Source organism: Podarcis cretensis (genome assembly GCF_951804945.1).
Source record: "Podarcis cretensis genome assembly, chromosome: 5".
In the NCBI taxonomy this organism is placed as follows: domain Eukaryota; kingdom Metazoa; phylum Chordata; class Lepidosauria; order Squamata; family Lacertidae; genus Podarcis; species Podarcis cretensis.
Window position 1 is genome coordinate 100,314,348 of NC_137174.1, and position 13,979 is coordinate 100,328,326.

Below are 13,979 nucleotides of genomic sequence, written 5' to 3' on the forward strand. Positions count from 1 at the left end.
ACGCAGTCCGTTAATGATTAGAGTGGGTCTGACGAAGAAGCCATGGTGTAGGCAGACATTTTGTCTTTCTCTTTTTGCGTCTAATCAGAGAAGATTTGGGGGGCAAAGGAGGCCAAATTCAGAAAAATCCCATTACCATAATTCAGAATAGATTGTCCCAATGTGGTGGTCCAGGAGCCTCTGAAAAGTGGACCATGCAGCCACTCGTGAATACCTGCATCCCACCTCCTGGCAATTTTTTTCAGGTGAAGACGCCCATTCAGAGTGAGGGCAGTGCTAGTTCGTACACCATTGCCTTCACTCTCCACTGGCTTTGTGACGACGTTGATTGCGATTTATTCTGCAGCACCGTCAGGCTGCTGTGTGATCCCTGCGTAATTCCAAACTGTGTTATTTTATTTTTTAATGGTCTTGCAGTTTGAGCTGATTGCAACGAAAGAGATGGGGGAGGGACAGAGGTCTTGCCTGTTTGCAGATGCCACCAGTTGACGCCATATTTTGAAGAAATTGCCATGCATTTGGCTGCTTTGCCATATGTTTAATAAATAACCTTTCCTCCATGGGCCTATTTATCAGTCCCTGGATGGTTTTGCTCAACAGCATGCCCCTGGTCCAAAAGGAAATGCCAAAACTTGCCTCTTTTTCCTCTTCCAGGGTGGACATGGCGGCCCCAACCCTGCCTCAAGTGCTCCTTTGTTCAGACCGGAGGATGAGCTGGAACACCTGACCAAGAAGATGCTGTACGACATGGAAAACCCGCCTTCCCAGGAATACTTCGGTAAGCGCTCCTACCTCTCCCGTGTTCTGGTGGCAGAGAGTTCCACAAGCCATTGGTGCATGGTGCAAAAAAATAGTTAGCTACCAGAGCTAATGAACTTGGCCGTGCCCATGATACAGTTTTGTACAGTGGAGGCCCATTGTCCCAGAGTGCAGGAGGGGTGGGGGGTCAGCAAAAAATGAAAACAGAGAGGGGACGGCCCAGCGACATTGACTCTATTTTGCATCAAACATGTTTCCCCCAACCCCTCGGGGATTCAGTGCTGCGGTAATCGTAGCAGGCCAGATAGCCGCCCACTAATCGTATCATTAGGTCAAATTTAGAAAGCTGCATCAGAGCATATTAAAAGTCGGTTGAGAGCAGATAGGTTTTGAATGCAGCGATCTAATTAACCTTACTGGAGAGCTCCAAGGCATTGTATTAAGTCATGGAAATAATTTGTTCCAAATAATTACATTCGAAAAGCCAGCAAGGATCATTTGGCGGGTCGGCCTCTGCTCAAATGGTGGGCCGCTGGCTCCCATCAGAGACTTTCCTTCCTCTCACATCACGGGGGATTCCCCCCCACCCCCGGTGTTGTGTTTCGGATGCCCCCAAAGGGGACTGTTGTGCTTGAGAGATGGGTGGAAGCTCATCCCTTTAAAAGGACCATTTATTTAAGGATGCAAGCATGGCATCCTGTCTCTCTGGGAACTGTGGAGGTTTAAGGTCATGGGTTGGGGCTGAAGTTTGTGGCTCAGGTGAGGATGCTTGCTAAAGTTGGTTTCGGGAAAGATGCTCAGGTGTTTCAGCGACGGTTTGAGCACTCAGAAAGGCCAGTTAACTTTCAGGATGAGTGTTGGGGCTTGAGCAGTTTCACATGACCCCGGTCCTGCGCAGAGAGAGAGAGAATGAGGGCAATGTGGGGGTTTTTTGGGGGTGTGTGGAGGGAAATAAGCCAAAAGGGGTGGGAAAGAGGGGCAAAGCACTCCCCACACAGTCAGTACAGACCTCTGGCAAGGACAGATTTTTCCCTCCCCTGGGCAGGATGTGCTGGGCCCGGCAGTAACCCGAGAAATGCGGTCCAGGTCCGATCCTGAATCCAAGGGTTCCGCTAGGAGTCAGTCCAACAGGGCCAAGGCAGGACATGAGGCAGGAAACCAGGCAAGGACAGGTACAGGGTCTCAGGCAGGATCTAGCATACAGCAATGTTGCTCCCGCAACCTGGGGTGGGGTCCGACAGCCTTTTATCTTTGTCGGGGTAACAGTTGGTCCTGATCCCCGGGCGACTCGCCTCCCTGTTTTGCCCAAAGGTGAGCACTCCTCCTGCGAGTACTCAGGTCTCTCCTTCTCTCAGACCTCAGTCTCTGCAGCTTGGGAGACGTCGGTGGGTTACTAGACCCAGAGGCCGCCTCAGCCTCCCCTGACCCAACCGGTAGTGGAGCAGCTGTAAGTGATGGTCCGGCTGGAGGCAACGAGGTCATCCCCGCATCTGGAGCCAGGGCAGGCTCCGGCCCCTGACTCGGCCAAGCTGGTGCTTGTTGCAGGGGAGCCTGTGCAGACTGGGACTCTTCAGGATCAGGCCCCAGACTTGGTTCAGATGATGCCTGAGGCAAAGGATCCGGCGCAGACTGAGACCCCTCTGGTTCCGAGTCCGAGCCCGAGTCCCAGGCCATCACACAGGGAAGGAATATGGGTGAAGGAGAACAAGAGAGAAAAAGGGGGTGGCAGAAGGAGAGAAGGAGAAAATGGGTGGCAGGAAGAGAAAGGGGGCATCCTAGCCCTGCTCACCAGCAGCAGCATTCAAGCCCCCCCACCCCCAATGTCTAAGCTCTCCTTCGACATTCAGGAGGCAGCAATGCTTCTGAATCCTGGTTGCTGGAAACCACCGGACGAGAGAGGGCTCTCGCACTCAGGTCCTGCTTGCAGGTCTCCCTTTTGGGTATCCCTTTTGGCCACTGTGAGAACAGGATGCTGGGCCAGGTGAGCCACGGGCCTGATCCAGCAGGCTCTCCTTAAGTTCTTTGATTCTCAGACGTCTGGTTCACACATCGTGCTAAGCTGTGGCTTAGTTCACCAAAGCTAATGTTGGCATAGCACATAGTTGAACTGTGGAACCCGCTAGGGTACTCACCAACTTGGATAGCTTTGAAAGGAGGATGAAGACAAATTCATGGAGGACGCGAGGGCTATCACTGGCTGGCAGCCACAATGCCTCTGCTTCGCCTCCATGGTCAGAGGCAGCCGTGCTTCTGTTGCTGGACACTGCAGGAGGGGAGAGGGCTCTCGCACTCGGTTCCTGCTTCCTGGTTTCCCTTTGGGGCATCTGGTCGGCCCATGAGATCAGAACTGGCCTGGTCTAGCAGGCTCTTTTTGCATTCTTACTACCTAGGAAGAAATGCAGTTCTTAACTGGGAGGGGGAAAACATCCCTCATTCCTGCCTTAGATGCTCCCCCCCAGTGGAAATAAAGACACAATTATTAAGGTTAATGGGCTAAATAGGGCCACAGCTTTTATTGGTTACAGGTGATGAGCGGTATTGGCTTAGGCATTGGTCCTAACCGACTATATCCGGCTTCAGCCCGTCCGCTTGAAGTCTGGGAAGGGTTAACCACCAGTAGGGGGAGTCCTGTGATGCACATCAACTAGGAACTCCCCCGGGGTCACTGCTAGGGGGCGCGCCTTAGGCCCTCACCTCCCCAGGCTTCGGACAGGGCCACACCCCCCGGAATCCTTTATCGGACTACCCTTCAATATGTGGGGCAGGTGATGGCACTACCTCCCCTCTTTCCATCTACAGAACAATACCAATGCCTAACCGCCAATACCCAGAAAGTTGTGACGATTTGCTACGAGGCAGGTGAAAAACCAAGTGGCTGGTGCAAATTTGCCAAGTGGAAAAATTCCGACCAAGCCCCTCAATGGCGACCAATCAAGGTCAAAGAATGGAAAACTTATAGGGCGGGAGGGTGGCAAAACAGGAACAGCTGGCAGGTGGGGAGGCCACATCCTGGTTTAAATTGGGCAGGCCACACCCCCAGATCCAGCCGAATGGCTGGCCAGGGTATGATGCGGCTGGGAATCCCCCCAATTGTGCAGGGCTGGGCTCTAGCTGCCGTGCATGGTGGGGCCGTGAAGCCCGCAACTCCACCTCCTCTGTAGGGCGGAAGTGGCTTTCTCTTGCATTTTGTCCTGGACGCTCTCTGCGCCTTCAGCACACCAAAGGAGTGTGACTGGTTCGCTTGCACTGGGTGAAAAGTCTGGGCAGAGCCACAGGGAACCGCAACTATACTTTAGAACGGAGTGCAAGGGGGGTGGGGAAGCAAATGTTGGTGTTGCACAGGGCGCCGCTGAAATTTGGGACCCTGAGGTCTGCCACTGAACACCCACCCTCCACCCAAACACCTCAGGTCTCTGCAACACCCACACACCTTTCCAGGCTGCAAGCCGCCCACCCAGTCCACGCTCCCCATTTCATCTTGGAGGGTTGGAGGCTGAGCTCAGAAGCAGGGCAGCCCCGTGTCGCATGGCTCCTGAGTCCTGCCTGTGCTTCCGTTTGATGGAAATGAGAGGCGACTCTCATGGACATTCGGGATGGAGTCCGAGCCAATACAAATTAGAGGAGGAAATTGCATTAGCCCACCGACTTGTCAGCATTGGGGAGGGGGTGTTCCGCTTTGCTTTGGGAGCTGACAGTGAGCTACCGGGCAAGGAGGTGGGTGGTTGCAAGGCTGGAGCATCAAACAAGCGGTCAGGATTTCAAAAGGCTGGTTAAGAACCTCAAGGGCCAGCTGCAGATATTTTGCAGTCAGATCTTACTTCTAGGCTGGTGCAAGGAACACAAGGACATAAGAAGAGCCTGCTGGATCAGGCCAGTGACCCATCTGGTGCAGGATTCTGTTCCCATGGTGGCCAATCAGATCCCTGCGGGAAACCTGTGAGCAGGATCCAAACCCTCTCCTCTCCTGTGGTTTCCATCAACTTTGGATTGGGAGCCACAAGTGGAACAAACTTCTTTGACATCTGCTGAGATTCTGGGGGGGGGGGTGTCCTGAAACAATGAGTCTTGCTGGGGTTCTTGGGGGGCAGCCATAACCAGGTGAAAGATAAATGCAAGAGTGTTGGCTTATTAATTCCATGCCTTTTATAACACCCTTCCAACAGCAAAGCAGTGAAAAGGACCACCACAACCAGAGCCAGGGCCTTTTCAACACTGGCCCCAACTTGGTGGAGCGCTCTGCCTCATGAGACCAGGGCCCTGCAGGATTTGATTTCTTTCTGCAGGGCCTGTAAGACAGTTGTTCCACCTGGCCTTCGGCTTGAAATCAACTTGATCCCCTTCCCCTCTATCCTTTTTCCTTTCTCCTTCTGTGATGGAACTCCTATTTGGGGACTTCCCTGGCTTTTTTCTGGCCCACGTAGAACCAGTCTGGATAGTTGGCCTTGGTGAAGATTTAACGTTTTCACCCCAAAAAAGTTTTTTATTTAAGTTTCTATTGAAATGAGGCTGCATTTTAATGTATTTTAATCTTGTTTTTAAGTTGTATCTTAATCAATTGTTTTATATCTGGTGTTAGCCCAGTCTTGGCTGGGGAGGGCGGGGTATAAATAAAATTTGTTATTATTATTATTAAAAGCAACACATCAGAGCATAAGAAGACCATGCAGGGTCTGGCCCATGGGCCATCTAGTCCAGCACCGTTTCCAAAGAGAAGCCTCTTCTGGGAAGCCCCCAAGGAGGGCCCAAGGGCAAGAGAAACTGGTGCCCAGTAACTGGCATTCAGAAGCATCGCTGACTCCAACAGTGGTCACAGAGCAGAGCTAGTAGCCATCGAAAGCCCTCTCCTCCCTGAATTTGTCTGGCTGGCCACTGTGAGAGCAGGATGGTGGACTAGATGGGCCACTTGATTGATCCAGCAGGCCCTTCTGATGTTCTTAAGACCATAAGAAGCAGGGAGGGGTCAGGCCAGAGATTTGACAGCACTAATTCAGAATACTGGGGAGACTGGCACTTTTGAAAGTTCCCTGCCCCCTGTTATAAAGTCCCTATAAACATACAGTTTACACACCAGGGAGACATGAATGGTTTTCCAGCCCTTTGTGTTCTGTATCTTTTTTGTTTTCCTGTATGCTGGGACTTCTTAAGATGGAGCATTCCTAAATGTGATCTTGCACCTGCTGCTACCTGCAAAGATGGGGCTTTGTGCCACTGGGGCAGCTTTCTGGAGGAGAGGAGCCTCTACTGCTTTGCAGAGCACCCTCTGCAGATGGCCCGGGGGTGGTGCTGCAGCCCCCTGCTCTTCAGGGGGTCAGGCAATTCACCCTGTAAAGCTGATGGCTAGGGCTGATTTAGCATATGTGGCGCCGGAGTGCAAAAAACTGCCCCGTGTCCCCAATTGGGGGGGGCAGGCCAAAGTTGTTGAGCTTTTTAGGGGAGCAGCTCAGAATTGTTGAGCTTTTTTGGGGGACACACAACTCTCTCCATGCCGCACACAACTCTCTCTTGACAGCCCGCCAATCCCAGGCGCGCAGGAGGGCAGAACTGGCCGGCTTTCTCAGCACCCACAGCAAAAAAAAGCCTGACTCTTCAATCCCCGGACTCCAAATCTCAGCCCCGGACTCTTGACCTGTCGCCCCCGAGAGCCCCGCGCCCAGGTGCCCCGTACCCCTAGCACTTATGGGTAAGGCAGCCCTGCTGCTGGCTATTCAGCGTCTCCCAGGCTGGTCAACGCTTTGTTTGAAGACCACCAGCCCTGACCCCACTTTCCTACACTGGCAAGGGGAAGGATTGTATGCCCCCTGCCCAAAGGTGGTCCTGTGATTCACCTGCACCTGCAGTTGCAGAAGGATCGTTTTCCTTTGCGTGGAAACGATCCAGAAGGTTTAATCCCAGGACCAGATAAGGGGCAGGGAGAAAAGAAGCGCTTCACAGCCACCAGAGGTTTTAATTGAATGTCAGTGCTGCTGGAATTTGCTGTCGCACTCAGAACTCCGGATAATGCTCCATTGTTATGAAAACTGATAATCCAGCCTTAGCAATGGGTTGTTTCTTTCAGCATGACAATCAGCTCTGTCATTTTGGGGGTGGGCATGTTTCCGTTGGGTGTAGATTGTTCCCTACACTTAGTCTCTCTCTTCCCCACACTTCCACCCACACCTTTTCCCTTTTGAAAGGAGAGGGAGGGGCGCCTTTTAGCTGTGCTCGTTCTCGGATAATTTTGAAACGGTGCAGGAATGGAGGATGAGATCTCCTCGGAAGGCCATGGCAAAGGGAGAGGCATTAGCAATCAGATGCAATTTTGCGTGCTGAATGAGTGCTTTGATCAAGCGATGTCTTTCATATCTCTTTCCCCCTAAAATACAAAATATGCCGTAGTTGGAGTATTTTGGGATGAACCGAGCCGCAAAAATTTCTCCTCTGCAAAGAAAACTCATCTGGAACATCAACCCTGGGAAATTACGTGGGATTCACGAGATCTTCTTGAACCTGGCCACGTGGGAAGCAGGCAGTCTGTGGCCTTGCCCTGTCGAATCACAAAATCCTGGAAGTGTATAGTGAAAAGGGACCCAAAGGGTCATCTGCCCCCTCCAATGAAGGAATATTTTGCCCAACCACCTGCAAAGCAATTCAGGCCAGGAGCTGGCAGGGAGGGGCATTGTCACCCCGCCAACCTCCCGGCACTGGCATCACTGCTTTTTACCCAGAGGGGCAAGGAGGTCGGTACTGTTCAGGAGCACTGGTGAGACCACCAGTTTGGCTCTGCAGGGTTACTCAAGAGCATCCCCTCCCTGATGCCTCACCCCCTCTTCCTCCCGGAAAGCAACAGCAAAAGAAGCTAAATGCTGGAAGATTCGGGACAAAGGAAAGTGCTTCTCCACAAAGTTAAACTGTGGAACTCTCTCCCACTGGAGGCAGCAGATGTCTTTAAAAGAGAATTGAAGGAGGAGGGCTACAAAGCAGAATGGCTATGCTGTGTCTCCACAGTTGGAGGCAGTGATGCTTCTCAGTATCAGTGGCTGGAACCCGCAAGAGGAAAGCGTTGCCCTTGTATTTGAATCCTGTTTGCAGGTTTCCCTTTGGGGCACATGGATGTGAGAACAGGATACTGGGCTTGATGGGCCATGGACCCGATCCAGCAGGCTCTTCTTACATTCATAAGTCTACAGGCCTCCCAGCTCTACTGAAAGCCTTCACAGAATCACAGAACAGAGTTGGAAGACGCCACAAGAGTCTTCTAGTCCAACCCCAATGAAGGAATTTTTTTGGTCCAGTGTGGGGGCTCAAACCCACGGCACTGAGCTTAAGGCCCTCGTGCTCTACTGACTGAGCTATCCCAGCTCAGCTTGACTTCTGTGACCGCCTTGCATAGTTAAAACATTCAACAACAACGAGAAGAAAGGCAGACTCAACGCTGCTCTTTTCCCCTCCTCTTCGCAGAACACTGTGTCCCAACTATTCTTACCCCTCGCCGTCAAATGGCTGTCATGAGCAGAAGGTCTTAAAAGATTAAAGTGTGGTCACCGGTGGCCTTTGACTGGAAGGGAAATCCATAAGAGCAAAGCTCTGTGTGTGTTTGCGCGACACGCACCGTAGCCGGGATGCGGGGCGGGCGAGGGTTCGACAAGGACCAGGAACGGAAATCTTGTTAGGCCGCTGACTAGAAACGCTGTTCTGTCATCGATATTTCTTCATTAGGAATAATGATTTTTCCACGTCCGCTGCCAGTGGGTTCCCGGCCGTCCAAAAGCCGGGGTGTGCCATGAATTTCTAAAGCGCACTTATCGGAGGGACTCCGAAAGCGGCGAGAATTCAGAAGGCGGCGAAGGAGGGGGGCAGGTTGCACGCACTGCGACGCCACAGGAACAGCGGTTATTGATGGCACCTGTGGGAGCCCTTAGGTGGATATTTCAGTCTGATGTATTTACATAAGAAAGACGTCCTGGCTCAAAGACGGCGTGTTCTGTTTCTCCAGCTCTCCGTGTTCTGTTTCTCCAGCTCTCCGTCATGTATCACTCTGCAGCAGTGGCGGGGGCTCTGGGGAGTGGCGGAAGCAGGCGCATGTAACCGTGATGAAGGCATCTCCTCGCAAGCCAAAGAAGCAGGGAGGGATGGCTTTGGCTGCTGCATCAACTCGGAGCTTTCGTCCGTTCCTTCCAATGCCTCGCCTGACCTCTTAAGAACAGTTCTTCTTGTTGTTTAGTCATTTAGTGGTGTCCGCCTCTTCGTGACCCCCTGGACCAGAGCACGCCAGTCCCTCCTGTCTTCCACTGCCTCCCGCAGTTTGGTCAAACTCATGCTGGTAGCTTCGAGAACACTGTCCCACCATCTCGTCCTCTGTCGTCCCCTTCTCCTTGTGCCCTCCATCTTTCCCAACATCAGGTTCTTTTCCAGGGAGTCTTCTCTTCTCATGAGGTGGCCAAAGTCTTGGAGCCTCAGCTTCAGGATCTGTCCTTCCAGTGAGCACTCAGGGCTGATTTTCTTCAGAATGGAGAGGTTGGTTTTGGGGGTGCGGCCTGCCCGATTTAAACGCAGGTGTGGCCAGGGATCTCCCTCTTTTGCTGCCTACCAGCTGTTCCTGTTTCCAACTCTCCCCGCCCCTTAAGGTTTCCATTCCTTGACCTTGCTATGGACTTTGGTTGGTCGCCATTGAGAGGCCTGGTAGGAATTTTTCCACTTGGCAAATTGGCACCAGCCACTTGGTTTTCGCCTGCCTCATAGCAAATCGTCACAACTTTTGGGTATTGGCGGTTAGGCATTGGTATCGTTCTGTAAATGGAAAGAAGGGAGGTAGTGCCATCACCTGTTCCACATATTGAAGGGGGATGTGGCCCTGTCTGAAGCCTGGGGAGGTGAGGGCCTAAGGCACGCCCCCTACTGGTGACCCCAGGGGGAGTTCCTAGTTCCTTTCAGGACTCCCCCTACTGGTAGCTAACCCTTCCCGGACTTCAAACGGATGGGCTGAAGTCGGTTATAGTCGGTTAGGACTAATGCCTAAACCAATACCACTTGACACCCGTAACCCATAATGTTGTGGACTTACGGTAAAGGTAAAGGGACCCCTGACCCTTAGGTCCAGTCGTGGCCGGCTCTTGGGTTGCGGTGCTCATCTCGCTTTATTGGCCGAGGGAGCCAGCGTACAGCTTCCGGGTCATGTGGCCAGCATGACTAATGCTGCCTGGTTCCCTGTAACTTCACTTCTCGCAATAGGGGAACCACCAGAAGACACTCTGTGCTGTGTGAAGAAGGACTTTTATCTGCCCCGAACCTTCCAGCATTCAGCTTGGGTGTCCACGAGTTTTAATGTTATGGGAGAAATTAGTGGACTGGACTTTGTCATGTTCATTCATATCAGCGGGTCCTCTCTGCGTTGTACTTACTTGAATGCCCGCCTCTATAAACATGAAATAGGTAAAGGGACCCCTGACCATTAGGTCCAGTAGTGACCGACTCTGGGGTTGCGGCGCTCATCTCACTTTACTGGCCGAGGGAGCCGGCGTACAGCTTCCAGGTCATGTGACCAGCATGATGAATCCGCTTCTGGCAAACCAGAGCAGTGCACGGAAACGCCGTTTACCTTCCCGCCAGAGTGGTACCTATTTATCTACTTGCACTTTGACGTGCTTTCGAATTGCTAGGTTGGCAGGAGCTGGGACCGAGCAACGGGAGCTCACCCCGTCACAGGGATTCGAACCGCCAACCTTCTGATTGGCAAGTCCTGGGCTCTGCGGTTTAACCCACAGGGCCACCCGCATCCCAAACATGAAATAGAAGTTTACAAAAATCTAGAAATAAAGCAATACCAATGAAAATGATATGCAAAACTCAATAGAAAATCCACATTTAAATCAGACTAATGAACAGGGGTGGGGAGTTCTAGGATGCATTAGAGTTTAAAATAGAAAAGAAATGCAAATGCACAGTATAAATAATCCACATATAAACCACCATTAGCAATGTAACAAACTAACTGAGATAGCATCCTTTTCACGCAGAAGTTCCTGTTCTTTGAGATGCTCAGAATCTCCTGGTTGGTCTCTGCTTGGAAGCAGGAGAATTTACCAAGCAACTCCTTGGGTTGACCCAGTAGGACACTTCTGACATTTATTTTAATTTATTTTTTAAAAAAAACATTTTTTGAATGGTTATTCTTTAAATTTCCTCAAACATTCCTCCAAAATGCATTGTGAAAACCTGTGCATACGTCGCAACCTATAACACTGGACATCTGTAAAATATGTCCACAGGTTAGTATAAACCTTTGGCAGTTTGTTGTAGAATTTGTGAATGAAATGAAGTTCTGCCCTCCTGGCGCAAAGGTGTCTCTCTGCTTTGTTCCTCTTAAATTGCGGGTCATTTTTTCAGTCAGGGCCTCCCGTGGGAGCGAGTTCCACAGTTTAACTATGCGCTGCATTTCATTTCACTTTTAATCTGCATACCGCCTTTCTATATTACTATGCACAAGGCCATCTACAAGCTGAAGAAACAGCAAAGTAGACAGCAAAGTTCACACACATAATAAACAATCTGTTCCGAACCAAAAAGGCAAACAGTAAAATTAAATATTAGCAAATAATAATTAAACAGTTTACACTTCTCAGTTTTTACTCAACTGTTGTTGTTGTTGTTGTTGTTGTTGTTGTTTAGTCGTTTAGTCGTGTCTGACTCTTTGTGACCCCCTGGACCAGAGCACGCCAGGCCCTCCTGTCTTCCACTGCCTCCCGCAGTTTGGTCAAACTCATGCTAGTAGCTTCGAGAACACTGTCCCACCATCTCGTCCTCTGTCGTCCCCTTCTCCTTGTGCCCTCCATCTTTCCCAACATCAGGGTCTTTTCCAGGGAGTCTTCTCTTCTCAGGAGGTGGCCAAAGTCTTGGAGCCTCAGCTTCAGGATCTGTCCTTCCAGTGAGCACTCAGGGCTGATTTCCTTCAGAATGGAGAGGTTTGATCTTCTTGCAGTCCATGGGACTCTCAAGACTCTCCTCCAGCACCGTAATTCAAAAGCATCAATTATTTGGCGATCAGCCTTCTTGATGGTCCAGCTCTCACTTCCATACATCACTACTGGGAAAACCATAACTTGAACTATACGGACCTGTGTTGGCAAGGTGATGTCTCTGCTTTTTAAGATGCTGTCTAGGTTTGTCTAAACTGTAATCAGCAAAAATAACTGCAAGTCACAATGCATGAAGTCCTTCCTTTTCTCTGTCCTGAATCTTCCCATATTCAGCTTCATTACTTGTCCGCAAGTTCTAGTATTAGCCAAGAGGGAGGAAAACTTTTCCTGATCTTTTTCCTCTGTGCCGGGTCTAATTTTGTAAACTTCCGGCCTGCCTCCTCTTCCTCCAGCTAATGACCGCTCCCCACATTAAATAGGAGGCGCCCTTCGCGTGGTCGCACGCAGCCCCTGAACCGATGCGGCACCATTAGCACAGGCTTGGCTTCGCCTCCCCCCAGGTGGGATACCTGGAGGTCTCCACCCACCTCAGTCAGTTGCCCAATCCCGCCTGGGGAAGCGTTGCCAAGGTGATCAGGCCAGGTAGGGGGAGGGACCACCTGCCCACACAATAGAGGGAGGATATTACCTGGGAATCGCCAGTTGGCTCCAGGGCTTCTCCCACCCTCCCCTCCCTCAGTTAAGACTTCTTTTGCAGGTTAACCTTTTCTCCACAGGTACGCGGGCGCTGCTACATCAAGGTCACAGTTCAAGGGCTGGAAAGGAATTCCCCTGCATTGGCAGGTTTGCCTTTCCCATAGCAAAACGTCACAACTTTCACGGTATCAGGCTTTGGGTGGAATTCTTTAGTCTGTCTTCCCTGAATTGGAGGGGTGTGCAGTGGTGACACACGCCCCCCTCCTCTTTGTGGCAGCAATACCAGGGTTCCCCGTTAAAGGGGTTGTTTGAGGGGAGGCTTTGGCCGTACCCCAAGAGGTCGTCATTGCTCTCCCCAGCGACAACGGCATAACGGGGGCAGACTGTTGGGAAACTGTGTATGTGCAGCTACTCACACAGAGTCAATTAAGGTTTGGCAGACAGCCAGAAGGCAATCTGAAGGAGTAAGTCTGCCTGGTGATAACAGAGACATGTAGACAGCTCCCTGATTGGTCAAGCTCTCTCAAGGGAGTGACAATTAATGGCCTACTAACTGGATTGTGTTAGTTCAGTATTCAGTGTTCAGAGTTCTGTGTGTCACCATCGGAGTTGTGAGTTGTGTGAGAGAGAGCTAGCGAAAGATCCGTGTTCTGTTCCTGTAAATAGTCCACTGTATATCATAAACACCTAACTACAAGTTCCTAGTTCCTGCTTCGTCTATCCTGTCTGCAGCCAAGTCGCCAATTGCTTCCATGGATTCTGTGTGTACTCTGCTACGTCTGGCTACGGTCCTGCAACTAGCCAGAAAGTTGTGAAACACCAAGTTGTTGTTGTTGTTGTTGTTTAGTCATGTCCAACTCTTCGTGACCCCATGGACCAGAGCACGCCCCATGGACCAGAGCACGCCAGGCACTCCTGTCTTCCACTGCCAAATAGGTTTTCCACTGCCAAATAGCTATCTCTGCTTGAACATATGTTCTCCAGAGCCAGCCCAGCCCCCCCCCCCACTGGATAACCCTGATGTTCCCCAGATCCCTGGCGGGGGACTGGGAGGGATAAACGCCCAATGCCTGAGCCAAGGTCTACCCACATCTGAAACATAATAAAGTTGTGGCCAATTTTAATCCCATAGCACGTTGTCTTGAATCGTTATTCCACACGGGGGCCGCCCGGGGTTGGGGGGACTCCGCCTGCCCATGCAGATCTAATTGATGCCCCCTTACGTTCCCATGGGGGTCTCCTTCGCAGCCAAGCGCCATGAGTGGCCCCTAACGCCAGGCCCCTCTCTGCCCTCCAGGTCGCTGTGCCCGCTGCGGGGAGAACGTCGTGGGAGAAGGAACCGGCTGCACCGCGATGGACCAGGTCTTCCACGTGGAGTGCTTCACCTGCGTGACCTGCGGCAACAAACTGCGGGGCCAGCCCTTCTACGCTGTGGAGAAGAAAGCCTACTGCGAGCCCTGCTACATCGTAAGTGCCTCCGACCGCTCTCTGCTTCTGGTGGAGCTGGGTGTTCATTCATTGTGTTTCTATCCTGCCTTTTCCTTGAAGGACGTCGTGGCTGTCCCCCTCCTCGTTCAGTCCTGAGAGGTAGGCTTGGCTGAGAGGCAGTGAGTGGTAGCCAAAGCCACACCC

General features: G+C 51.5%; 1 protein-coding gene and 1 long non-coding RNA gene across 4 annotated transcripts in view; both read left to right on the forward strand.

Moving 5' to 3' along the window:
* The window catches only part of LOC307217245, a 340,344-nt gene that overhangs the window by 276,380 nt on the left and 49,985 nt on the right, over positions 1-13,979 (forward strand). The gene's annotated exons all lie outside the window — the stretch shown is intronic.
* LPP (LIM domain containing preferred translocation partner in lipoma) overlaps positions 1-13,979 on the forward strand; it is a 289,890-nt gene that overhangs the window by 225,926 nt on the left and 49,985 nt on the right. For all 3 annotated transcript variants that reach the window (XM_079977969.1, XM_079977970.1, XM_079977971.1), the window contains 2 exons: positions 655-778; positions 13,645-13,814. In XM_079977969.1, the coding sequence (XP_079834095.1) occupies positions 655-778; positions 13,645-13,814 (294 nt within the window). The remainder of the gene's footprint in view (positions 1-654; positions 779-13,644; positions 13,815-13,979) is intronic.